Raw genomic sequence first — 26,433 nt, 5'->3', positions numbered from 1 at the left:
CTGGTCTCCGCTTGGGGCTTCTCCTACATCCCACACTCCTATCACCCCTTGACATTTCGACCTACTGTTCTCCTTGTTATGTTACCATTTAATTTTTTGTATTACTGCAACTTGTTGTATTTTGCTATGTATGTTCTTAGATCTTCAATAAGCACTTACAGTTTAAAAAAAAAAAATTGCAGGATGCAGCTCTGTAAGTGGCAATTCACTAGAGTCAGGGTCTCTAGACCTACACCATGCAGCTCTCCGAATACATAGCAAAACACATGGTGAAATATTATCTTTAAAGCTTGGCCAATTTTTGTTATTTCCTCCCCTTTTTCTGTCGACATAGCCGTATTAGGGCTCGTTTATTTTGCAGGATGAGGTGTAGTTTTAACCCCTTTCTGCCATCCGACGTACTATCCCGTCCATGGGACCTGGGCCCCTATGCCCATGGACGGGATAGTACGTCGGCGCGATCAGCGGCGCCCACGTGGTGAGCGCCGCTGATCGCGGCCGGGTGTCAGCTGATTATCACAGCTGACACCCGGCACAATGTGTCAGGGGCGGTCACGGACCGCCCCCGACACGTTAACCCCTTGCACACCGCGATCAAACATGATCGCGGTGTACCGGGGGTTAAAGGGAAGCATCGGCAGGGAGGGGGCTCCCTCCGTGCTTCCCTGAGCCCCCCACGGCAGCGCAATGTGCAGCGCTGCTGCGGGGGGCTCCTTTCCTCCAGGCCCCCGAATCCAAGATGGCAACGGGGGCCTTCGGGGGCCTGAGGAAGCTGGCTTCCTCAGTGCCTGCAAAGCACAGGCATGAGGAAGCCTTCTGCAGTGCCTGTGTCAGATCGCTGATCTGTCACAGTGATCTGTGATGTGACAGATCAGCGATCTGTCACAGGACAGTGATGTCCCACCTGGGACTATTTAATAAAGTAAAAAAAAAAAAAAAAAAAAAGTGTTAAAATAATTTAAAAAAAAAAAAAAAAAATCGCCAAATAAATTAGAAAAAAAAAAAAAAATATTCCCCCAATAAATCCATTTTTTGGAAATAATAAAAAAAAAAAACAATAAAAGTACACATATTAGGTATCGCCGCGTCCGTAATGACCCGCCCTATAAAACTGTCCCATTAGTTAACCCCTTTAGCGAACCCCTTAAAAAATAAAAATAAAAAACTAAGCAAAAAATAATGATTTATTATCATACCGCCAAACAAAAAGTGTAATAACGCGCCATCAAAAAGACGCATATAAATATCCATGGTACCGCTGAAAACGTCATCTTGTCCCGCAAAAAACGAGCTGCCACACAGCATCATCAGCGAAAAAATAAAAAAGTTATAGCTCGCAGAATAAAGCGATGCAAAAATAATTATTTTTTATATAAAATAGTTTTCATTGCATAAAACCGACAAAAACATAAAAAAAGACCTAAATGAGGTATCGCTGTAACCGTACTGACCCGAAGAATAAAACCGCTTTATCAATTTTACCGCACGCGGAACGGTGTAAACGCACCCTCCCAAAAGAAATTCATGAAACGCTGGTTTTTGTTCATTCTGCGTCCCAAAAATAGGAATAAAAAGCGATCAAAAAATTTCACGTGCCCGAAAATGGTACCAATAAAAACGTCAACTTGTCCCGCAAAAAATAAGACCTCACATGACTCGGTGGGTCAAAATACGGAAAAATTATAGCTCTCAATATGTGGTGATGCAAAAACTATTTTTACAATAAAAAGCGTCTTTTAGCGTGCGACAGCTGCCAAATATAAAAACCGCCATAAATAGTAAATCAAACCCCCCGATATCACCCCCTTAGTTAGGGAAAAATAATAAAATAAAAAAAAAAGTATTTATCTCCATTTTCCCATTAGGGTTAGGGCTAGGGTTAGGGCTAGGGTTAGGGCTGAGATTAGGGTTAGGGGTGTGTTGGGGTTAGGGTTGGAGTTATAATTGGGGGGTTTCCACTGTTTGGGCACATCAGGGGCTCTCCAAATGCAACATGGCGTCTGATCTCAATTCCAGCCAATTCTGAGTTGAAAAAGTCAAATGGTGCTCCTTCCCTTCCAAGCTCTGCCATGCGCCCAAACAGTGTTTTACCCCCACATGTAGGGTATCAGCCTACTCAGGACAAATTGCAAAACAATTTTTGGGGTCCAATTTCTCCTGTTACCCTTAGGAAAATAAAAAATTGGGGGCAAAAATATCATTTTTGTGGAAAAAAATGATTTTTTTATTTTCACGACCGAATGTTATAAACTTCTGTGAAGCACTTGGGGGTTCAAAGTGCTCACCACACATCTAGATAAGTTCCGTGGGGGGTCTAGTGTCCAAAATGGGGTCACTTGTGGGGAGTTTCAATAGTTTAGGTACATCAGGGGCTCTCCAAACGCACATGACACCCGCAGACCATTCCATCAAAGTCTGCATTCCAAAACGTCACTGCTTCCCTTCCGAGCCCCGACGTGTGTCCATACAGTAGTTTTCTCCCACATATGGGGTGTCAGCGTACTCAGGCCAAATTGGACAACAACTTTTGGGGGTCCAATTTCTCCTGTTACCCTTGGGAAAATGAAAAAATTGGGGACTAATTGATCATGTTTGTGGAAAAAATACGAATTTTTTATTTTCACGCCCGGGCATTATAAACTTCTGTGAAGCACTGGGGGGGTCAAATTGCTCACCACACATCTAGATAAGTTCCTTAGGGGGTCTAGTTTCCAAAATGGTGTCATTTGTGGGGGGTTTCCACTGTTTTGGTACATCAGGAGTTTTCCAAACGCGACATGGTGTCCGATCTCAATTCCAGCCAAAAACGTCAAATGCCGCTGCTTCCCTTCCGAGCTCTGCCATGCGCCCAAATAGTGGTTTACCCCCACATGTGGGGTATCAGCGTACTCAGGACAAATTGCACAATAACTTTTAGGGTCCTATTACCCTTGGAAAAATAAGAATTGAGGGTGAAAAGATCATTTTTGTGGAAAAAATATGATTTTTTAATTGTATGGCTTTATGTTATAAACTTCTGTGAAGCCCATGGGGGTTCAAAGTTCTCACCACACATCTAGATAAGTTCCTTAGGGGGTCTAGTTTCCAAAATGGTGTCATTTGTGGGGGGTTTCCACTGTTTTGGTACATCAGGGGTTTTCCAAACGCGACATGGTGTCCGATCTCAATTCCAGCCAAAAACGTCAAATGGCGCTGCTTCCCTTCCGAGCTCTGCCATGCGCCCAAGTATTGGTTTACCCCCACATGTGGGGTATCAGCGTACTCAGGACAAATTGCACAATAACTTTTAGGGTCCTGTTACCCTTGGGAAAATAAAAATTGGGGTGAAAAGATCATTTTTGTGGAAAAAATATGATTTTTTAATTGTACCGCTGTACGTTATAAACTTCTGTAAAGCCCTTGTGGGTTCAAAGTTCTCACCACATACCTAGATAAGTTCCTTGGGGGGTCTAGTTTCCAAAATGGGGTCACTTGTAGGGGGTTTCCACTGTTTAGGTACATCAGGGACTCTCCAAACGTGACATGGCGTCCAATCTGAATTCCAGCCAATTTTGCATTGAAAAAGTCAAACGGCGCTCCTTCCATTCTGAGCTCTGCCATGCACCGAAACAGTGGTTCCCCCCCACATATCAGGTATCTGCGTACTCAGGACAAATTGCACAATAACTTTTGCAGTCCAATTTCTCCTGTTACCCTTGGTAAAATAAAAAAAATTGAACCTGAAGTATTTTTTTTATGAAAAAAAGTTAGATGTTCATTTTTTTTTAAATATTCATAAAAATTCCTGTGACGCACCTAAAGGGTTAATAAACTTCTTGAATGTGGTTTTGAGCACTTTAAGGGGTGCAGTTTTTAGAATGGTGTCACTTTTGGGTATTTTCTATCATATAGACCCCTCAAAGTGGCTTCAAATGTGATGTGGTCCTACAAATAAAATGGTGTTGTAAAAATGAGAAATCGCTGGTCAACTTTTAACCCTTATAACTTCCTAACAAAAAAAAATTTTGGTTCCAAAATTGTGCTGATGTAAAGTAAACATGTGGGAAATGTTAGTTATCAAGTTTTTTGTGTGCCGTATCTCTGTGATTTAAGGGCATAAAAATTCTAAGTTGGAAAATTGCGAAATTTTCAAAATTTTCGCCAAATTTCCATTTTTCTCACAAATAAACGCAAGTTATTTGAATGAAATATTGCCACTAACATGAAGTACAATATGTCATGAGAAAACAATGTCAGAATCACCGGGATCCATGGAAGCGTTCCAGAGTTATGACCTCATAAAGGTACAGTGGTCAGAATTGTAAAAATTGGCCCGGTCATGAACGTGCAAACCACCCTTGGGGGTGAAGGGGTTAAAGTATGTCATTCATTTTACCATACAATGTACTGAAAAATGGGGAATAAAACAAATATGGTGAAATTGTGGCGAACAAAATATGGCGGTACAAATTTTGTATAGTTTTTATTTGGTTTGCTGCCATTTTTCTGACACCCATAACTTTTTATTTTTTATTTTTTCCATCAATGGAGCTGCTCGTGTTTTGTGTCTCAAGTTGCAGTTTTTATTGGTAGTATTTTGGTGCACATGCAACATATTAATGACTTTGTATTGCATTTTTTGGGGTAGGTGCAGTGTCCGAAAAATGGCGGCATTTCTTGGGTTTTTGTTTCTGTATTTTTTTTCCCCACAGCGTTTACCTTATGGATAGATGCTATGAAGAAAACTGAAGAAAAGCTGAATACTGTACTGAAGCTTTTTTTTTTATTAAAGGGAAACTACCACAATAATAACGCTGGATGAACGACAGGAAAACAGTTTGAAAAGTGAGACAGGGACTACAGAAAGAGACAGGACTAGTCCAACACTCCCCAGCCCTGCTCCAGTTGATTAGCAGGTCTCTCCCTATGTACATCTGTGCATTGACAGTTGTGGTTATGATTGCCATCAGCCCTGGTCATTTACCTTATCTATTTATATAATTGGCTTGTAATGTTTTAATTTCCTGTTCTGTCAAGATGTCACCGTATCCCAGAATTCCACACGGAGGAAGTTCACCGACTGCCAAAGTGATGGGTGTCTCAATATTGAAACTGCTGCTGGTACACTGTCGCACCACACACATTCACAGTCACCCACACTCATGCAGCCACGTGAGCGGTACCACCAGCGGAACACCGTTGCACTGCGCCTGCGCAAGTTCCACGCAGGCGCAGTGAATCATTCAGCTGATTCCGGCGGTAGATGAGCGACGTGTCTACAGGGAGAGGAAGCCGGTCACATAAAAGGAGTTTTCCCACGAATTAAAGTTCATTTTAAAAATTGTCTGTGTCTGATCGTGTACCGAGCATGCTACATCTCCTAGGCAGGGGAGGAAGCAAAAGACAATACTGACATTACAGCAGGGAATCACAGAGGATACATTTTGTGAGGTAAAATATTTCACTGACTGTATTGTTTAAAAACAGTCAGTGAAATATTTTACCTCACAAAATGTATCCTCTGCAATCTCCTGCTGTAAAGTCAGTATTGTCTTTTGCTTCCTCCCCGCCCAGGAGCTGTGGTATATTCTGTCAGACACAGGGGTGAGAGAGCTCAAATGGCACAGCACATGAGGGGAGAACACAGCACAGGAAGGAAAGAGACAGCAGACAAGGGGGATAGCATATGCGGAAGACAGGTCAAAGAAGAAAGCACAGACGGGAGAAGTCAGCACATGGGGAAAAAAACAGTGGATAGGAGGGTGAGCACATGGGGGGGGGGGGGGAAGAGATTCTCAACGCTGCAAAGCCTGCCTCCATCGTGACATTACCGCCCTCCCGATGCGATAGCATCGGGCCTCCATCTGGTTTCACAAATAAACGGGGAAACAAGAGGCCCCAAATGATCTTTGCCACCTCACCTCATCTCCTTGGTCATTGCAGATTGATCTAGTTGCTTAGCATCATTTCTCCAAGTCGGATCGCAAGTTTTTCTTCTTTCTGATACTATGTACTCTCCAGGCAAGTGACGCATACGCACCCAGCCATTCACATGAAGAAAGAAAACCTGATTGATCAGTCCAAAGCTGTCTTTCTCTATTGCTCCACGGTCCAGGTCTGACACTCATAGCATGCGCTTCCTAGTGTAGACAAGGGAGAACACTGGCACTTGACCGGTCTACACAGCAAGGCGCGATGTTCTGCATGGTCCAACACCTTTCTATCATAGCTGCGATGCTCTGCGTCATTTGACACCTTTCTATCATAGCTGCGATGCCGACACTTTTCTATCATAACTGCGATGCAGACACCTTTCTATCATAGCTGTGATGCTCTGCGTGATTTGACACCTTTCTATAATAGCTGCGATGCCGACACTTTTCTATCATAACTGCAATGCCGACACCTTTCTATCATAACTGCGATGTGCTGCTTCATTTGACACCTTTCTATCATAGCTGCGATGCTCTGCATGATTTGACACCTTTCTATCATAGCTGCGATGCCGACACCTTTCTATCATAGCTGCGATGCTCTGCATGATTTGACACCTTTCTATCATAGCTGCGATGCCGACACCTTTCTATCATAGCTGCGATGCTCTGCATGATTTGACACCTTTCTATCATAGCTGCGATGCCGACACCTTTCTATCATAGCTGTGATGCTCTGCGTGATTTGACACCTTTCTATAATAGCTGCGATGCCAACACTTTTCCATCATAACTGCAATGCCGACACCTTTCTATCATAACTGCGATGTGCTGCTTCATTTGACACCTTTCTATCATAGCTGCGATGCTCTGCATGATTTGACACCTTTCTATCATAGCTGCAATGCCGACACCTTTCTATCATAGCTGCGATGCTCTGCATGATTTGACACCTTTCTATCATAGCTGCGATGCCGACACCTTTCTATCATAGCTGCGATGCTCTGCTTCATTTGATACCTTTCTATCATAGGCAGCAGGAACTTTTGCAGCATTTTGTACTACATCGGGGATCGGCTCGGAATGAAACAGCTCTTTGCTCCATATTATAAAACAAACAGACATACACGTTGTTCCAGCCTGTCTTTATTTCCGGTCAGGATTACAACACGCAACTTTAGTGTCACAAACACAATATACAGCACAAAGGGGTACCAGGCATAGGCGATTTTGGGGTGGAGCAGATGTGCACATAAAGCGGGGCGGTAATAATGGGCAGGAGAAAAAGAGGGGGATGTTCAGTACCCGGAGTGCACGCTGCAGGGATTTATCCTCGGACCATCTTGGTTGCTTCGTTTTACTAATCCACACCGGAGCTGATATCAGTAGACATGGCCGCCATCACCGTCCCAACCTACCTATACTATGAAGGAGCGAACTGGTCTCTAAAGTGTTAAATTCTGCATCAATCCCATTATTGTGCAAGAAGGGCCTGCGACGCCGTTGCAATGTGCAAACATCACAGATTGCTAAAAGGAAATCTAGAACTAACCTGAAAGCAGAAAAACGGGTGCGTATAGCCGAGGGGCCCCTGCAAATCTCATTCCCTGCCAGGAGGGTCGATGGGTAGGTCAAAATTTCAATTACAATACTGCAGGGGAACAGTTAACAACATGATGCGGTGCAGCCCTGCCCGCCTGGCATGGAGAGAGATTGGCAGAAGTGTAACATAGCAATGCTCTGCACGGTTCTGGTAAAGGGGGGAAAAGGGGTTACACAGCAATGCTCTGCAGGAAGACAGTCTCTGGTAGAATGAGATGGGATTTTTCCTGTGTTTTGGTACAGATATAGATCATTAAATATATTTATATATTATATATTTTATAAACATCACGGACACGACATTCTCCCATTAATATTCACTCGGGCAGCCGGGCTGCATCACTGCACATCAGAATATCACAACCTGAAGCTTGAGCTCATTGATCGGCTACGGAGAAGCCTGCGGGATGGAAAGAAGGAAAAAGGAAAACCGGGGCGGGAGTAAAGCATAAAGAGGCAGAAAATAATAGGGGGAAGCGACAATAAAAGGATAAATGAAAGAAGAGAAGAGAATCATTAAAGGCATTCAGAGCTGTAAAGATCCCCCCACCAAGATTAGGAATAATCCAACATTAATCCGATATGATCGGAACCAGCAATCTAGAAAGCGGCTTATTTGATTTAAAAAATCATCAGATTCTACAAAAGAAGTTGTAATAGAAAATACAGTTTGCTCTTGTTCAGAAAGAGCACCACTCTTGTCTATAGGACATGACTGGTATTGCAACTTAGCCCCAATCACTTGTATTAGGCAAATATGCAATAGTAGGTGCAGGTAGGAACAAGAAAGGGTAGAGAGGGGGAGCAGACCCTTTTATTTTCTAATCTCATTCAACCCATTTATTTTTTTGCGTTGCCATAAGGGAGCAATTCTCCACTGACTCTACAAAGCTGTTACTATAGTACAGATGGGATTGCAACCTGTAGAATGCTAGCTGTTGCAAATCTACAACTCCCAGCATGTTCTCTGCTAGTTAACACCTGTCAGTGACTGAGAATTACAAATGACAAAAAGGAAAAATGGGACAATGCAAAACTGTGGGCACCCTTGGAGATTTTTGTGCTTAGATAACTTTGACCAAGGTTGCAGGCCTTAGTTTGTTAGAGTTATGGCTTGTTCACTATCATCGTTGGGAAAATTACATTACCTGGCCTTCCCTAGGATTTTAAAAATCCAGCCTCCTTTAACCTTGTGCCAAAAAACTGCAGCCTAGGTTTCTTCTAAGCAGCTATCTAGCACTCTGAAAATGAAAATGGTGGAGGCCTGCAAAGGCTATAAGTAAATAGCAAACCGGTTTTATGTTTCCCTTTCCTCAGTATTATACAGTGGGGCAAAAAAGTATTTAGTCAGTCAGCAATAGTGCAAGTTCCACCACTTAAAAAGATGAGAGGCGTCTGTAATTTACATCATAGGTAGACCTCAACTATGGGAGACAAACTGAGAAAAAAAAATCCAGAAAATCACATTGTCTGTTTTTTTTTCATTTTATTTGCATATTATGGTGGAAAATAAGTATTTGGTCAGAAACAAAATTTCATCTCAATACTTTGTGATATATCCTTTGTTGGCAATGACAGAGGTCAAACGTTTTCTGTAAGTCTTCACAAGGTTGCCACACACTGTTGTTGGTATGTTGGCCCATTCCTCCATGCAGATCTCCTCTAGAGCAGTGATGTTTTTGGCTTTTCGCTTGGCAACACGGACTTTCAACTCCCTCCAAAGGTTTTCTATAGGGTTGAGATCTGGAGACTGGCTAGGCCACTCCAGGACCTTGAAATGCTTCTTACGAAGCCACTCCTTCGTTGCCCTGGCGGTGTGCTTTGGATCATTGTCATGTTGAAAGACCCAGCCACGTTTCATCTTCAATGCCCTTGCTGATGGAAGGAGGTTTGCACTCAAAATCTCACGATACATGGCCCCATTCATTCTTTCATGTACCCGGATCAGTCGTCCTGGCCCCTTTGCAGAGAAACAGCCCCAAAGCATGATGTTTCCACCACCATGCTTTACAGTAGGTATGGTGTTTGATGGATGCAACTCAGTATTCTTTTTCCTCCAAACACGACAAGTTGTGTTTCTACCAAACAGTTCCAGTTTGGTTTCATCAGACCATAGGACATTCTCCCAAAACTCCTCTGGATCATCCAAATGCTCTCTAGCAAACTTCAGACGGGCCCGGACATGTACAGGCTTAAGCAGTGGGACACGTCTGGCACTGTAGGATTTGAGTCCATGGTGGCGTAGTGTGTTACTTATGGTAGGCCTCGTTACATTGGTTCCAGCTCTCTGCAGTTCATTCACTAGGTCCCCCCGCGTGGTTCTGGGATTTTTGCTCACCGTTCTTGTGATCATTCTGACCCCACGGGGTGGGATTTTGCGTGGAGCACCAGATCCAGGGAGTCAGTGGTCTTGTATGTCTTCCATTTTCTAATTATTGCTCCCACAGTTGATTTCTTCACTCCAAGCTGGTTGGCTATTGCAGATTCAGTCTTCCCAGCCTGGTGCAGGGCTACAATTTTGTTTCTGGTGTCCTTTGACAGCTCTTTGGTCTTCACCATAGTGGAGTTTGGAGTCAGACTGTGAGGGTGTGCACAGGTGTCTTTTTATACTGATAACAAGTTTAAACAGGTGCCATTACTACAGGTAATGAGTGGAGGAAAGAGGAGACTCTTAAAGAAGAAGTTACAGGTCTGTGAGAGCCAGAAATCTTGATTGCTTGTTTCTGACCAAATACTTATTTTCCACCATAATATGCAAATAAAATGAAAAAAAAACAGAATGTGATTTTCTGGATTTTTTTTTCTCAGTTTGTCTCCCATAGTTGAGGTCTACCTATGATGTAAATTACAGACGCCTCTCATCTTTTTAAGTGGTGGAACTTGCACTATTGCTGACTGACTAAATACTTTTTTGCCCCACTGTATGTAATTAAGAAATGGCAGCTAACAAGAAAAGTGAAGGTCAAGATAAGGTCTGGAAGACCAAGCAAAATTTCAGTGAGACCTGCTTGTAGGATTGCTAGAGGCAAATCAGAACCCTACCTTGACTGCAAAAGACCTTCAGAAACATTTAGCAGACTCTGGAGTTGTGGTACATTGTTCTACTGTTCAGAGACACATGCAAAAATATGGCCTTCACGGAAGAGTCATCGGAAGAAAACCTCTCCTGCGTCCTCACCATAAAATTCAGCGGCAAATGTATGCAAAAGAACATCTAAACAAGCCTGATGAATTTTGTAAACAAGTCCCGTGGACCAATGAGGTTAAAATAGAAGTCTTTGGCCACAATGATGAAAGGTATGTGTGGAGAAAAAAGGGAACAGAATTTCAGGAAAAGAACATCTCGCCAACCATTAAGCATGGGGTGGACCAATCATGCTTTGGGGTTCTGTTACAGCCAATGGCACTGGGAAAAATTAGCGGGTAGAGGGAAGAATGGATTCAATGAAATTTCAACAAATTCTTGGTGCAAACATAACACAATCTGTAAAAAAACTGAAGTAGAAAAGAGGATGGCTTCTACAAATGGATAATGATCCTAAACACACGTCAAAATCCACAATAGACGACCTCAAAAGGTGCAAGCTGAAAGTTTTACAATGGCCCTCACAGTCCCTGATCTAAACATCATTGATAATTTTTGGCTAGATCTCAAAATAGTAAATAGATTTTCCTAGGAAGAATGGATGAAAATCTCCCAGTCAAGAATTAAAAGACTCTTGTTTGGCTACAAAAAGGGTTTACAAGCTGTGATACTTGCAAAAGGGGATGTGTTATGAATGAGTCACCGTAGGAGGCAAAAACAGAAATACTAGCTAAGTCCAGAAAACCAGAGAAGTTGGCAGCTATGGGATTGCAGACCCCGGAACCTATCAAAAACAACTAGCAGTAGCCGTGGGGGGTTCCTACGGTGCCCTAGACCCCTCGATCACAGCCGGAGAACTACATAGCCTAAAGACAGAAAGGGAAATCTAAACTGCCCCAGAGCAGACCCCAAAGCAATAGGCAGCCCCCAACATATAATGACGGTGAAGCAAGATGAAAAAACACTCACACAGATAGAAAGATAGGCTGAGCAAATGATGGGGCCCAAGCTAACTAAATAGGACAGGATAGGCCTCTTTCACACATCCGGTTTTTGTAATCCGGCACGATGCGGCGAAATTTTTAATAACCGGATCCAGCACCGGATCCGGTTTTGTCCCATAAGCTTTCATGGTCGCCGCATAGTGCCGGATGGTTATGCATCATGTCCGGTTGTTGCCGGACACGGCATAAATTAGCCGTCCGGCATCTGCAAAAAACGTTCCCTGCAACGTTTTTTGTCAGCGCCGGACCGTCTTTTTCCACAGCGCATGCCCGGACTCTGTGAATGTTAACCCCACAAGTGCCCGGCGAGAGAGATCTCTCTCTGTCACATGGACACTTGTGAGAGATCTCTCTCGCCGGGCACTTGTGGGGTTAACACTCACAGTGTCTGGGTGAGAGAGATCTCTCTGTGGGGTTAACCCCACAAGTGCCCGGCAAGAGAGAGAGATTCTCTCACCTGGACACTAAGTGTTAACCCCCCATGTCTCTCTCTCTCCACCCCCCTCTCCTCTCCCCTCTCCTATCCTCTCCGCTCCTCCCCTCACCTCCCTTTCAGCAGCTGTCTCTCATCGGCTGCCTCTGTCCACCTCGTCATGCGGCTCCTTTAAATAGTGTCCGAGCCGTATCTCTCGCCGCATACACATCCGGTGTCACGGCTGCAGGCCGGATCCGGCGGCCCGGCTTTTCGCCGCACGCCGCCGGACCCCACACACCGGATGTGTGAAAGTAGCCATAGAAAAGCTGCTGTCTGTAATCCGCCAAAACCCTATCAAAACAAGAGCCAACAGCTGATAGGGAAAAAAGCCCTGAAGACGCTAGGCTTCAAAAAGACTATATCAGTACTCAGGTATTTTCTGAAGACAGAGCAAAAAGGAATTCAGCTCACCCCAGAAGGGAATGGCAGAAATCAAGAAAAACAAGGCAAAACAAAACCAAAACAAAAATGCAAAAAGCAGAGCAGAAAAACTTAGCTTTTGAGGAGCAGGAATCAGACTGGTCTCCTAGAATCCCTCAGAGAGATCACCAGCAAGGCAGAAGGGCGTCGGCTGCCTTATATCCAGTCAGTAATTCCCGTCACCCAGTCATCATCATCCTGCCCAGGTGCTTGGTAATCAGACTCACTACCTTCCTTCACCAGAAGAGGGAGTTCATCAGACCTCAATGGTGAAGGGGAAAATGAACTCACAACAGGGGTGCTACTGGGTACTAACCAAGCAGGGTGCTGAAATGTTTACATTGGCCCATTTTAATTTTTGTTTTGTTTGTTTTTTTTGCCTAAAATACAAAGCAAATGTGTCATCTTTAACTTTAACCCTTTTAGACATCATTTCCTCTTCAATTTTCTTAACTGTTCACATTAACAGTAATTTTTACCAGGGGTGCCCAAACTTTTACATGCCACTGTGTGTGTAATATTATATAGTTTTTTCTAATTTACTGATTTAACAAAATGCAAAGTGAATGAGCAAAAGAAAGCTAAATCCCATCAATCGCCTTTTGACTTTACCAATTCTTCTAGGTACTTGTAAACAGCTTTTGAAGGAACTCAGCAGGAGGTTGTTCCAAACATCTTGGAGAACTGACCACAGATCTTCTGTGGATGTCACTTGTGTAAATCCTTCTTTCTCTCCATGTGATACCAGACAGACTGGATGATGTGAGATCAGGGCTCTGTGAGGCCGGATCATCACTTCCAGGACTCCATGTTCTTATTTACGGTGAGGAAAGTTATTAATGACATTGGATGGATGTTTGCTGGTGCAGTGTAACTACCTTGTTTCTTATTGCTGTGCCCAGTCTTGTCATGGGGTGTGACCTTTACATGAACCTGTCTTCCAAAACCTCACCTTTTGGCTGTGTTCACACACAGTGTTTTTTTAGCGGTTTTTACCGCGGTTTTCACTATAAAACCGCTAAAAATAAGCTGCACAGTCATTTCTATGCATTTTGCACTTTTTGTGCACATTGATGCGTTTTTTACCGCGAAAAAAACGCATCGCGGTAAAAAACGCAGCATGCTCATTAATTTTGCGGATTTTTCCGCGGTTTTGGCTTCTTCCATGCGTTTAGAAACCGCTGTGGTAAAAAATGCATCAAAACCGCGCAAAAACCGCAGCGGAAAAATAGGTGCTGTTTCTGGGAAGGGATTCAGGTTTTTGTGCAGAAATTTTCTGCAACGTGTGCACTTAGCCTTATAGCTGAGATTGGCTGTTTTTCACCCAGTTTTAAGCCTTTTACACATCTGTTTCTGTTTCAGGGTTTCATCCTACATATGAAAATGATGATCATTATCACTCGACTAGTATAACTGACTACACAGACAAAATTCCAGACTTTGTGCAAGTGTACCTAGAAGAATTGATTAAGGCAAATGGCGGTCAATAAAATATTGAATGTGATTTCGATTTCTCCTGTGTTCGTTCACTTTGCACAATATATAAACACATAAATAGGAATTTAGATTGTGAGCCCCATCGGGGACAGTGATGATAATGTGTGCAAAATGTAAAGCGCTGCAGAATATGTTAGCGCTATATAAATAATGTTATTACTATAGATATATACATACACACACATTTATAGCACTGCGCCCGTTACCGCTACATTGATACGAGGAAGCAGGTTGGGAACGTGATGTAATGTAAGAGGGGGAGAGAAATCCCTTTTCCATAGTAATAAGTAATGATGTGGCAATTTAGGGAGAGCGGATGAAAGACTGTGGTGGAGACAACACGATACATGGAGGGGGATGGGTGCAGACTTGTGAAAGGCAATGTGACATTTGAGTGGGAGAGAAGGAGAGTGATGCAGAAGGAGAAAAGGAGGAGGGGGCATGAGAAGAGACAAATGGTGGGCTACAGAGATATTGGGTGGAGGGGAGACAAAGCTACCAGAAGGTGTGTACATGCAACAGAAACACAAGAGGATGATTCATGAAGCGAGACCAGGAGATGAGTCATAGAGACACTGATGGGGGGAGTGGTTGTGAGAAGGACCACAAAGATGACAGGAGGAGAGAGAGGCAAGAGATTCATGCCTTGCAAAATGGGGTGGGGATGGAGGGGTGGAGGATGACAGGTGCATCGTCCCCTTAGAGATGTTGGAAGAAATGGACTAGGAAAAAAAAGTGTGGGGGCAAGAATAAATTAACGGACATGCTAGATTTCAACATGCCCAATCCTTTTGTTCTCAAGGTCAGAGGTGATTGGCAGCAGCCTGTTCCCCCATCGCTGAACCGAGCGTGCACGTGTATGGGAGCGTGCGGAATAGCCGCCAGGCGAGTTTGTGCTGCAGCAATTTTCTTGTGCAATCGTACCCTTAGTGTGGCTTTTTATTTATTTTTTCAATAAATGTTTGCAACATGAACCCCCTTAGTCGGCCATCGGATTATAGGAAACATTCTGTAGACGATTTATTAACAGCAAAACTGGAAAGTCTCAACCATATGGTCCACTAGGTACTCAGACGTTATAAAGTGGGGGGGGTCCGATGCAGAGAGGAGAGCCGCTTCAATATATGGCTATACCCTGCTCATATATGTAATGTGTATTAATCACTCGATGGGGGTCAGGAATCTCCATATCGCGCACATAAGGAGGTTCTGCAGCAGTTGTAGTGTGTTTTATAGGCAAAAAAGGAGATTTTTGTGTACTCACCGTAAAATCTCTTTCTCTTAGCCACTAATTGGGGGACACAGAGCCATGGGTGTTATGCTGCTGTCCACTAGGAGGCGACACTATGCATAATCTGAAAAAGATTAACTATGGCTCCTCCTCTGCAGCATACACCCCTGGACGGCGTCAGCCTTCTCCAGTTTTGTGCAAAAGCATTAGGAGGAATGTAACAGAAACAACATAACCATGCCTGTAAGAAGGCTACTATGTACGAACTCAAAGAACAATATGAGAACTGAACCGTAACAACGGCCCGTAAGGGCAACAGGGTGGGAGCTGTGTCCCCCAATTAGAGGCTAAGAGAAAGAGATTTTACGGTGAGCACACAAAAATCTCCTTTACTCTGTCGCCTCATTGGGGGACACAGAACCATGGGACGTCCCAAAGCAGTCCCTGGGTGGGAAGCAATGGACGAATATTGTGCTAGCAGGACCCTAAACTTTGGGCACTGCCGCCTGCAGAACCGCTCGCATCCGCTGAGGACTGGGTATGAACACTGTAGTGTTTCATAAACGTGTGTAGGCTAGTCCAAGTGGCCGCCTTACACACTTGCTGTGCCGAAGCCTGGTGCCGAAAGGCCCAGGAGGCCCCTACTGACCGCATAGAGTGTGCCGTGATACCGGCCGGAAGAGGAGAATTGTTACGTCGGTAAGCTTCTTGTATGGTGGACTTGATCCACCTGGCAAGTGTAGCTTTGGAGGCCGGCAGACCTTTGTGAACGCCCTCCGGAAGAAGGAAAAGGGAATCAGACTTCCGTAAGGGTGCAGTGCTAGACACGTATCTACGCAGTGCCCAGACGAGGTCAAGCGTATGCAGAGCCTTCTCCACTCTATGAACCGGTACCGGGCAAAGGGAGGGCAGAGAAATTTCCTCATTGAGGTGGAAGTTGGACACAACCTGCGGAAGGAAAGATGGTACTGTACGGAGAACCACCTTGTCCTGGTGGAAGGCTAGGAAAGGCCGTCTGCAGGAGAGTGCTGACAATTCAGACACCCTGCGCAGCGAGGTGATTGCCACCAGAAAAACCACCTTCTGTGACAGAATGCGGAGTGGGACTTCCATAAGGGGTTCGAAAGGTGGTGCCTGCAATGCTGTCAGGACTAGGCTGAGGTCCCACGTTTCCAGTGGACGTCTGTAGGGGGGAACCAATCGGGAGACCCCCTGGAGAAAAGTCCTAACTTGCGGCTTGTTAGCAATGCGCCTCTGGAAATGCACAGAGCGCTGACACCTGGCTCTGAAGCGAGCCCAGGGAAAGCCTGGCGTCCAGGCCCGATTGAAGAAAAGCAAGAACTTTTGGGAGGGAATAAGGGAGTGGGATCTGGCTGCGGGATTCGCACCAGGTAAAGAAAGCTCTCCAGGTACGATAATAGATCTTGGCGGAGGCTGGCTTCCGTGCCCTGATCATGGTTCTAATGACATCTGGTGAGAGCCTTGCTTGGGTTAGAACCCAGGTCTCAAGGGCCACGCCGTCAAATTGAGGGCCCCTGAGTTCTGGTGGAAGAACGGGCCTTGTGACAGAAGATCGGGACGGTCGGGGAGACGTCAGGGAACGTCTGCTGTAAGTTGTAAGACGTCTGCTTACCATGTACGTCTGGGCCAGTCTGGCGCGATCAGGATGGTTGGAACCCCCTCTTGTTTGATCTTCCTCACGACTCTGGATATCAGGGGAAGAGGTGGAAAAATGTACAGAAGTTGGAACTGGGTCCAGTTCTGGACCAGGGCATCTGCTCCGAGCGACCGCGGGTCGCGTGTCCTGGCCATGAAATTGGGGACCTTTGCATTGAGATGGGATGCCATTAGGTCCACGTCTGGGATCCCCTTGCGATGGCAGATCTGGTGAAAAATTTTGGGGTGGAGAGACCACTCCCCCGAGTCCATTCCTTGCCTGCTGATGAAGTCGGCTTCCCAATTGTCTACACCCGGGATGTGGACTGCAGAGTACCGACCTCGTGTCTTCCGCCCATTGGAGGATATGTGCCACTTCTCTCATCGCCTGGGTACTGCGGGTCCCGCCTTGGTGATTCACATATGCCACCGCCGTGGCATTGTCCGACTGTACTCTGATATGAGAGGCTGCCAGTAATTGACGAAAAGCTTTCAATGCCAGGAAGATGGCCCGAATTTCCAGGATGATGATGGGCATGTTCGCTTTCACTGGTGACCACTTGCCCTGTGCTCTGTGATGTAGGTGCACCCAGTGGCGGATTATAATGAGGTCAATTTGGGCAGTTGCCCCGGGCCCAGTGGGGTTAAGGGGCCCACAGCCCAGGCCAGTAAATTGCCCCATTATAATCCGCCACCGCGCAGGGCCGGATTATAGGCAGGGCAGGCGGGGCTTCAGCCCCGGGGCCCCCACCACAAGAGCTTCTAAGGGGGCCCCCACCACATTCCTGCTGGCTGCTGCAATGGCACTCCATCTTCTCCCCACCTAAAAGTGAGTGACCGTGGGGGGCGGCATTATGTGCTCTGCTACCAGCAGCATCTACAAGTAGCGTGAACGCTGATGCTGCTGGTAGCGTGCAAAGGCTTGTGATGAGATCACAGGAGGTAAGGTGTCAGGGCCCCCGATCATGTGACCCCTGTCTCCTCCCCTCCTGTGACCTCATCACAGGTCCTGTGCGCACAGCACTGAGAGCAGCCATGTATGTGGAGTGCGGCTCTGCGGGAGGAGGTCGGTGCTGGAGGCTCCATTATTCTCTATGTGGAGTGCGGCTCTGCGGGTGGAGGTCGGTGCTGGAGGCCCCATTATTCTCTATGTGGAGTGCGGCTCTGCGGGTGGAGGTAGGTGCTGGAGGCTCCATTATTCTCTATGTGGAGAGCGGCTCTGCGGGTGGAGGTCGGTGCTGGAGGCTCCATTATTCTCTATGTGGAGTGCGGCTCTGCGGGTGGAGGTCGGTGCTGGAGGCTCCATTATTCTCTATGTGGAGTGCGGCTCTGCGGGTGGAGGTCGGTGCTGGAGGCTCCATTATTCTCTATGTGGAGTGTGGCTCTGCGGGTGGAGGTCGGTGCTGGAGGCTCCATTATTCTCTATGTGGAGTGGGGCTCTGCAGGTGGAGGTCGGTGCTGGAGGCTCCATTATTCTCTATGTGGAGTGGGGCTCTGCAGGTGGAGGTCGGTGCTGGAGGCTCCATTATTCTCTATGTGGAGTGCGGCTCTGCGGGTGGAGGTCGGTGCTGGAGGCCCCATTATTCTCTATGTAGAGTGTGGCTCTGCGGGTGGAGGTCGGTGCTGGAGGCCCCATTATTCTCTATGTAGAGTGTGGCTCTACGATTCGTGACCCCCGTCACGTGACGAGGGGGGCCCACAGAGTCTGAACTGCCCCGGGCCCTGGCTACCCTTAATCCACCCCTGGGTGCACCGCACCCCAACCTGTCAGGCTCGCGTCTATGGTCAGGACCTTCCATTGACCTGGGAGAAAGGACTTTCCCACTGCAAGTGAGGTTAGCTTGAGCCACCAGAGTAGGGACCTCCTGGTTCCCGATGTGAGTCGGAACTCCCTGTCGAGGGAGAAAGGATTCCTGTCCCATGACTTGAGGATGGCAAGTTGAGGAGGCCTGAGGTGAAACTGGGCAAATGGTACCGCCTCCATTGCTGCTGCCATCCTGCCGAGTACTCTCATGGCAAACCGGAGAGATCGGAGAGGATTGCGGAGGGGTATGCGAACTCCTAGACGGAGAGCCAGTGCCTTGTCCCTGGGAAGGAGCACCAGACCCCTGGAGGTGTCGAATAGCATCCCCAGGAAGGTCGGGGACTGACTCGGGGTAGTCGATGACTTTTGTAAGTTGACTAACCAGCCCAGTCGACTCAGAGTGTCGATTGTGCTAGAGACGCTGACCTCGCAGTCCTTGAAGGTGGAAGCCTTGATGAGGTCGTCCAGGTATGGAACGACTACAATGCCTCTGGAGTGTAGAACGTACATGGTGGCTGCCATGATCTTGGTAAACGTTCTGGGAGCCGCGGCGAGTCCGAACGGGAGAGCCACGAACTGGTAGTGGTCCTGGTTGATCGCGAACCTGAGAAATCTTTGATGGACGGGAGCAATTGGTATACGCAGGTATGCATCTTGTATGTCTATGGAGGCGAGATATTCTCTCTGCTCCATGGACGCAATGATGGACCGAAGGGACTCCATGCGAAAATGACGAACCCGTACATATTTGTTGAGTTGCTTTAGGTCTAGTATGGGCCGGACGCTGCCTCCTTTCTTGGGGACTACGAATAGATTGGAGTAGAACCCTCGGAAGCGTTCGGTCGCGGGAATCGGTACTACAACTCCTGCTTGAAGGAGAGAGGAGACCGCTTGGTGGAAGGCACGAGCCTTGTCTGGCGGTTTTGGTGGAACAGAGAGGAAGAACCGGTTCGGTGGACTGGAAGTGAACTCTATCTTGTATCCGGAAGACACTATTTCCCTGACCCACCTGTCTTCTGTAATAGGCAGCCAGACTTGCTGAAAGAGTAGAAGTCGTCTGCCTACTGGTGGGGTGTCTTCCGGAGTTTGTGAGTCATGATGAGCCGAAATTCTGAGGTTTTCCTCCTTTGGGCTTCGCCTGGCCTGCTTTCGACTGCCAGGTCCTGTCCGGCCTCTGCGCCGCCCGTGGGTTGTCCCTGCGTGGACAGCGGTTACGATTTTGTGCTGGGGCGCGAGACGGACCAGCCCAAAGAATTCCGAAAGGATCAGAATAGAGTTTGGTTACACCGTTTAAACGTGCGTTTAGGTTTTAGTTGAGGGAGAAAGGTACTCTTACCCCCAGTGGCGTTGGATATCATTGTGTCCAACTGTGTTCACCGAAAAGCCGTCCACTGAAGTATGGGAGATGCGTGAGGGACTTCTTTGAGGCCGCATCCGCTTTCCATTCCTGTAGCCAGAGGATACGCCGAATTGTGATGGCGTTTGCTGCTATCCCCGCTACACCCCTTGCTGAGTCAAGGGCTGCATGAAGCATGTAATCTGCTACTACTGCTATTTGAACCGCTTGGTCCGACAGCTCAGGCTTTGAAGTTTGGAGGCCATCTTGCAATGTTTTGGCCCAAGCCAGAATGGCCTTGGCTGCCCAAACTGAAGCGAACGCGGGGGCCAGGGAGGCCCCTGCCGCTTCGAACACTGAACGAGCCATGCGTTCTACCTGCCGGTCTGCTGCGTCCCTGAGGGTTGAGCTATCTGGCAGTGAGAGGAGGGTCTGTGCTGCTAGTCTAGAGACTGGGGGGTCCACTTCGGGTGGATCTGTCCACTGCTTGGTGTCCTTCTGTGGGAAGGGGTACCTAGCCTCCATATATTTGCGATTGGTGAATTTCTTCTGAGGCTGCGAAAACTGCTTAGTAAGGATCGTCTGAAATTCCGGGTGGTTAGTGAAAACCTTAGGTGGTTTCAGAACACCTTCAAAGCAAATCTTGTGTTCTGGGACTTCCGGGGTTGGATCGGAAATGTCCAGCACCCGATGGATGGAAGAGATTATGTCCTCAACTAGTGCTGTGTTGCTAGGGGGACAAGGGACCAGAGACCTCTCTGTCTTCCGAATACTGTGTATCGCTGAGGCGTTCCCTGGTGGGTGAGCTGGGGCGGAGGTCTTCCTGCGGAGATCTGCGTTGTCTGTCTCTGGTAGGAGACGGTCTAGGCGACCTGGAACTACGGTGTCTCTCCCTGGAGGGGGATGACTGTGTGCTATGGGATGACGCATAGGAACGCGACGTGTGGGTCCGCTTACGTCTGGGAGAGCCAGAACCGGCCTGTCCCTGGGTGGAGCTGTCCCTTTGCTGGGTAACGCTCATAGTCGAGACATGACCCTGCAGAGCCTGGAGTAATGTGGAGGTCAGGTTATCTATGGACTGTGTCATAGACTGCGACATCTGGGTAGCCCATTCCGGCGTGGTAGCGGCCGCTGAAGCAATGATAGAGGCTTCCTGGGGCTCTGACCCAGTATTTTGGATACAATCCTTGCAGTGCGGGTACGTGCTGCCACTGGGGAGAGTGGCTTTGCAGGCTGTGCAAAAAGCATAAAAACAGTCCTGCCTGGTTCTTTTCCTTGAGCCCGGCATAGTCCACAGAGGCTGGCTAGCAGAGGACCATACAGGGGAGGCTACGCAGAGGAAACTATAGGAAAGCCTTCTAGGTAATATGGATTCACAGCCGAGTAGAGAGAACCCGGCTGTGATCTTACCCCACCAGTGTGCCCCTAGGTCCAGCGCCGACAATTCACAGTCCTTTGCCCCCCAGAGACTGCTGGTGTTGCTGCTGCTGTATCAGACGGCGTCTGCTGCAGCGAAGATGGCCGCCGAGGAGATGAGGAGGAAGAAGAAGGGGGCGGAGAGCTGAAAAGAGCGCGCATCGATCCGCCCCTTCTATGACACTGTGGAGTGTCATATTTGTCATCCGGGGGGCGGAGAGGAGGCGGCGACCTCAGCTAGGCCGAAGCCGCGGCCTAAATTAGACCTCTATGCCCAGAAAGGGCTCCAGGCCGGCGCGGTAGTCCGGGGGGCGGATTATTTTAACCGGACCCCCCCGGATCGAAAGGCAGGCTAGCGGTGGGGCCACAACCTGAAGCGGGGACCTGTTAGGGGTCCCCCTGCGGCGCTGTAGACAGATGCTGCCGCAGATACAGGGGCGCAGAGAGCCCTGTGTCTGCATGTGCTATGCCTGCCCGCACTCCCCCTGGCCCCCACAGGAGCCCGCAGCTGGGTGGGGTCCCTGGATGCTGTGCAGGTTGCCATAGAACAGACCTTACCTGCGGCGTCTCAACCTAATACCCCCAGAGGGGAATTAGGGAGGGTGCTGCTGTCACTGTCAGGGGGCTTCTTCCTCGCCTCGACCTCAACCCAATACCAAAAGGAATTGGGGTAGGTGGGGGGTCTCAACTTCGAACCAGCACCCGCAGGACTGGGGAAGGAGTGACATGAGGAACCGCCATCTCAGCTTGAACTGGGCACCCCATAATAGGGGGCAGAGGAAGGAGCCATGCCGGGAGTCTCACTGAGGAGACCCACTTTTCTTCATCTGTCATCCGGAAGAAAAAAAACGAAAAAAACGGAAAAAAGAAAAATTCTTTAGGTGTGCCTCCTTGCGACACTAAGCAAAAACTGGAGAAGGCTGACGTCGTCCAGGGGTGTATGCTGCAGAGGAGGGGCCACAGTTAATTGTTTCAGATTATGCATAGTGTCGTCTCCTAGTGGACAGCAGCATAACACCCATGGTTCTGTGTCCCCCAATGAGGCGACAGAGTAATATACTTCCCAACATTTGCGGCCTTTTATCTCTCTACTCTAAATATATACTGTTTGTTAGGATTACATTTATACAGTGGTTTTACTATACATTTATGTATTTGTTTTTGATCTTGCATTATTTTTATATTACTAGAGCCATGGAATTACTTTCCCCCTGACGTCAATAACACATTATACACTTGTTCTTTCTTACGTATTGGATTTGTTGTCTTTGGCAGAGGTTTCCCATTATGACCCTAGGATGGGTGATGGATGCAGTTTTTCTTACCACCGAGACACTCACCAGCTCACATCTGGTTGGAGAAAGAGGTCGGCACACCTTGCTGGCTATAGCCCCCTTGGCTGTACCCCTGTTGGTTATATTCAGGCTGCTGGCCGTAATAGTCGGGTTGATATCCTCCTTGTTGTCCATAAGAGTCCTGCTGAGCGTAGCCCTGACCCTGCGCGTAGGTGTCTGGCGCCGGCTGTTTCTCCTGGGCGGGCGGTGGTTGCTTCATGAATGGAGCGGTCCATCCCGTCTCTTTGAATACGAACCAGAGGTTTCCAAGCCAGATTAGGCAGTTCAGAAATCCAAAGGCCTGGAAAAGAGGCAATAAAATAAAAAAAATACCTGGGCACCATCATAAAACAACCTCATATATTCTATAGTATTCATCTATCATTTAAGGGGTTGGTTTAAAAAAACAAAACAAAAAAAAAAAAACACCTCTCTACTTTACTCACTCTAACCAGGTCCAGCACTGAGTCTGCGCCGCTAATCCCGGTGTCAATTGTTGTCAGACATCATGTTGACAGCGCTTAGCAGCTCTGCTCAAGTTGACGACGCAAGCGGCTCAGCTCACCGATTGGCTGCAGTGCTGTCGGCGCTACAGACAATAACAGGACATTGATAGCAGTGGTGGAGACTCCGCGCTGGACCCAAGGAGAGGGAGTAAAGAACAGCTTTTTTTTATTTTTCTTAAGCAAGCTACAGCCAAGCCACAGGGGAAACTGGAAAATCCCTTTAATGCTTTTTTTGTTTTGTTATAAATACAAAATTCATTAATTTTTACATTTGAGAATACAAAAAATTCTAGCAGAAATTTGGAGAATCTGGGATCATCAGCTCCGCAAAATAAAACATTAATGGGAAATTTATCAAGATTGTCATTTTCTAGGCCAGTCTTGATCCAAAGCCCACTGGTGTAAAATAAAGAGAATCTGTCAGCAGGTTTTTCCTATGTAATCTGACAGCAGAACAATGTAGGAGCAGAGACCTTGATTCCAGCGATGTGTCACTTACTGGGTTTATCAGTTGTGATGCAATCCCAGTTTTCTCTCCTGAAGATCTAGCAGAGCTCGGAATGCTGAGCTGTGCACATTGTATATGGACAGAAAGCTGCCAATCAGTGGTGGGGGCGGGGTTGGACCAGGAGGCACGAGACACCAAGTCCTGTACTGATAATCTCTTGCTGATAAAACAATGATTTTATTGAAGTGGTAAAAACACAGTGTAGTAAGTGACATATCGCTGAAATCAGGTTTTCTGCCCCTACATCATGCTTCTCTCAGATGACATAGCAAAACCTTGACGACTTATCTTAGAGATAATCAAAATCAGATTGGTGGGGGTTCCGACACCTGACACCCCCACAGATCTGCTACAGATATAAACAGTGTGAGAAGCTGGGGCGAAACAGCACAGTTCCATTTACTTTGTAGAGGCTGTTTTTGGGTACCGCAGTTCATTTCCCATTCACTTCAACAGGAGCTGAGCTGCAGCACCCGGGCACAGCCACTACACACCAAGGGAGCTCATTAATACAAAGAGTAAGTAATGGACGCCTCTTAAGCTCGGAACATCTTTGGGCTGTCCATGTGACGCGGCCCGAAATTCACATAATCAGCTGACAAAGGTTTCATTTTCTGCCAATTTCAGGTGTAAATCTATTCTATTATTTCTAAACACTGTTTTTCGGTGATTACTTTGTATCTCCTTTCATACTGCACCCACACACACAAATGATACACCATTTGAAAGGTAAACTTGCCCCATTCAGCAAGAAAATAGCCAAACAAAGCACACATCCACGATTTGATCACAAAATACAGTTTAAACATTAATTTTCATAAACCTGCAGTAAAGAAAAATGGCCTGCAGGTGGCACCACACTACCCCAAAGCACACTACCACAAAGCTGCTTACAGACATTACAAACAAATCCAAACATTTGCCTCGGGGGGCTTTCCAGCTTGCCGAACTGCTTGCCCAGCCTATTTCAGCCAAATTGGAGGATTGCACACTTCACTGAAGGTGAGGCATATATGCAAACACATTTGTATGCATGCACTGCTTTTTCGCTGATTACTTCGTCCCACACACACAAATGGTGAGTCACATATGCAAACACATTTGTAAACATGCACTGCTTTTTCGCTCATTACTTTGCCCCACACACACGATACTCCATTTGAAAGGTAAACTTGCTCCCTTCAGCAAGAAAAGAGCCAAACAAATCACACATTCACGATTTTATCACTAAATACAGTTTAAACATTCATTTTCATAAACCTGCAGAAAAACACAATGACCTGCAGGTGGCACCTCAATCGGAAGACATTTTTTGGCATCTACTTATCAAACAAATTTATTGTATTACCAATCTACATATATAAATACCTGTATGTGTTCATCAGCTCATGAAACACATTTACATTTGACCAGCTTGCTTTTTCTGAAATTGCCTGCACCTCCAACGACCAATGTGTGAAAATTTCACACGGGCCAAGCTAGTTATGGCAAATTTACATATCAGCAAACAAGGATAAAACCACAAAAAGTCACTAAATTGCTAACACTAAACTTTTGACACAAAAAAAATCTGGTGTTAAATCTTTCAGGAATTCCCTCCCCCCGATCTGTCGGCATTATAGTAATGGGCATTATATGGTTATATACTTTTCTATGAGCCTATAATCCTTCATAATAGGATTATCACCATATGTGTATTTGCCAAAAAGAAAAGCAATATTTACCCATCCTTGCATTGTTATATGCAGGGAACAGAAATGCTGGAGGCAATGACCACCAAACCAATGAAGACCCTGGGCCCCCCATGCAAAATCTGTAAGAGAACACTGGGGCACTCTTATGGGGCAGGGAAGGCATTTAGTCCCATTTGGTCATGAAAAAAGGCAAATGTGAATGTGCCCTAAACAGGCTATAGTTGTAAAAGAAATAGCTATGCAATTACTAGAACAGCCACTAGAGGGCGCCCCCATTACCAGTGATGTGTCAGGCGTTAGTCTGGATATAGCTTATACTCACCACAGAGGTATTGAGCCCGGACATAACAGGATCCCTCACTTCTTGACATTTGTTTTCTGGAATCTCGCATGCAGGGATCTGATCTTTGATCAACTCTGGGTCAGTCGCCAGCTTTATATCAGCCAAGCCCTTGGCCCATGCACTTGAACTTACCAGCCACAGAAAGGCAAAGACGGCCGTCACTATACAGTCCTGGAAACAAAGGGTAGAAAGTGAAATAGGGGCGTAAAACCCGAGAAGTGCAATAATAAACCACTGCCCTAAAAAAAAAAAAAAAAAAAAAAAGATGTGGGCACTGCAGTAAGCCCAGGTATCCCCCCTGGAAGTGCCATAGTGGTTCACCGTGGAGGCCAGTCATTTCCATCTGAATATATACAGATCAGCTGAACCTTTCAGACCTGACACAAACTATTTGACAAATTACTTTTACTCAGGAGGAGAAATTGGGACCATACACATGGCAATATTGTGCCACACAGACAAATGCTGTATTAAGGAGGACCAGTCACTAGGTCAAAAACGGACTGTTTTTGCCAGAAATGAATTCCCGCTGCTCCCCCGAGTATTACATTTTTTGTTTTGTTAAAATCCACCAAATGGTTCTCGAGATATGAGCCTTTTTATTTAGTGA

The 26,433-nt window shown here is 46.6% G+C and overlaps 1 protein-coding gene across 1 annotated transcript in view; it reads right to left on the bottom strand.

The window, feature by feature from the left end:
• Positions 1 to 7,042: 7,042 nt before the first annotated feature.
• SYP (synaptophysin) overlaps positions 7,043 to 26,433 on the bottom strand; it is a 33,485-nt gene continuing 14,094 nt past the window's right edge. The window contains exons 5-7 of the mRNA XM_073590969.1: positions 25,803 to 25,994; positions 22,779 to 23,073; positions 7,043 to 7,914 (exon numbers count right to left, since the gene is read on the bottom strand). Coding sequence (XP_073447070.1) covers positions 22,783 to 23,073; positions 25,803 to 25,994 — 483 coding nt within the window. The 3' untranslated portion in view covers positions 7,043 to 7,914; positions 22,779 to 22,782. The remainder of the gene's footprint in view (positions 7,915 to 22,778; positions 23,074 to 25,802; positions 25,995 to 26,433) is intronic.

The sequence above is a fragment of the Dendrobates tinctorius genome, unplaced genomic scaffold (assembly GCF_039654945.1).
Source record: "Dendrobates tinctorius isolate UK_male_01 unplaced genomic scaffold, ASM3965494v1 ptg000120l, whole genome shotgun sequence".
NCBI lineage: Eukaryota > Metazoa > Chordata > Amphibia > Anura > Dendrobatidae > Dendrobates > Dendrobates tinctorius.
Note: the sequence above shows the minus strand (reverse complement) of the source record. Positions and strands in the feature narration are given on the sequence as shown.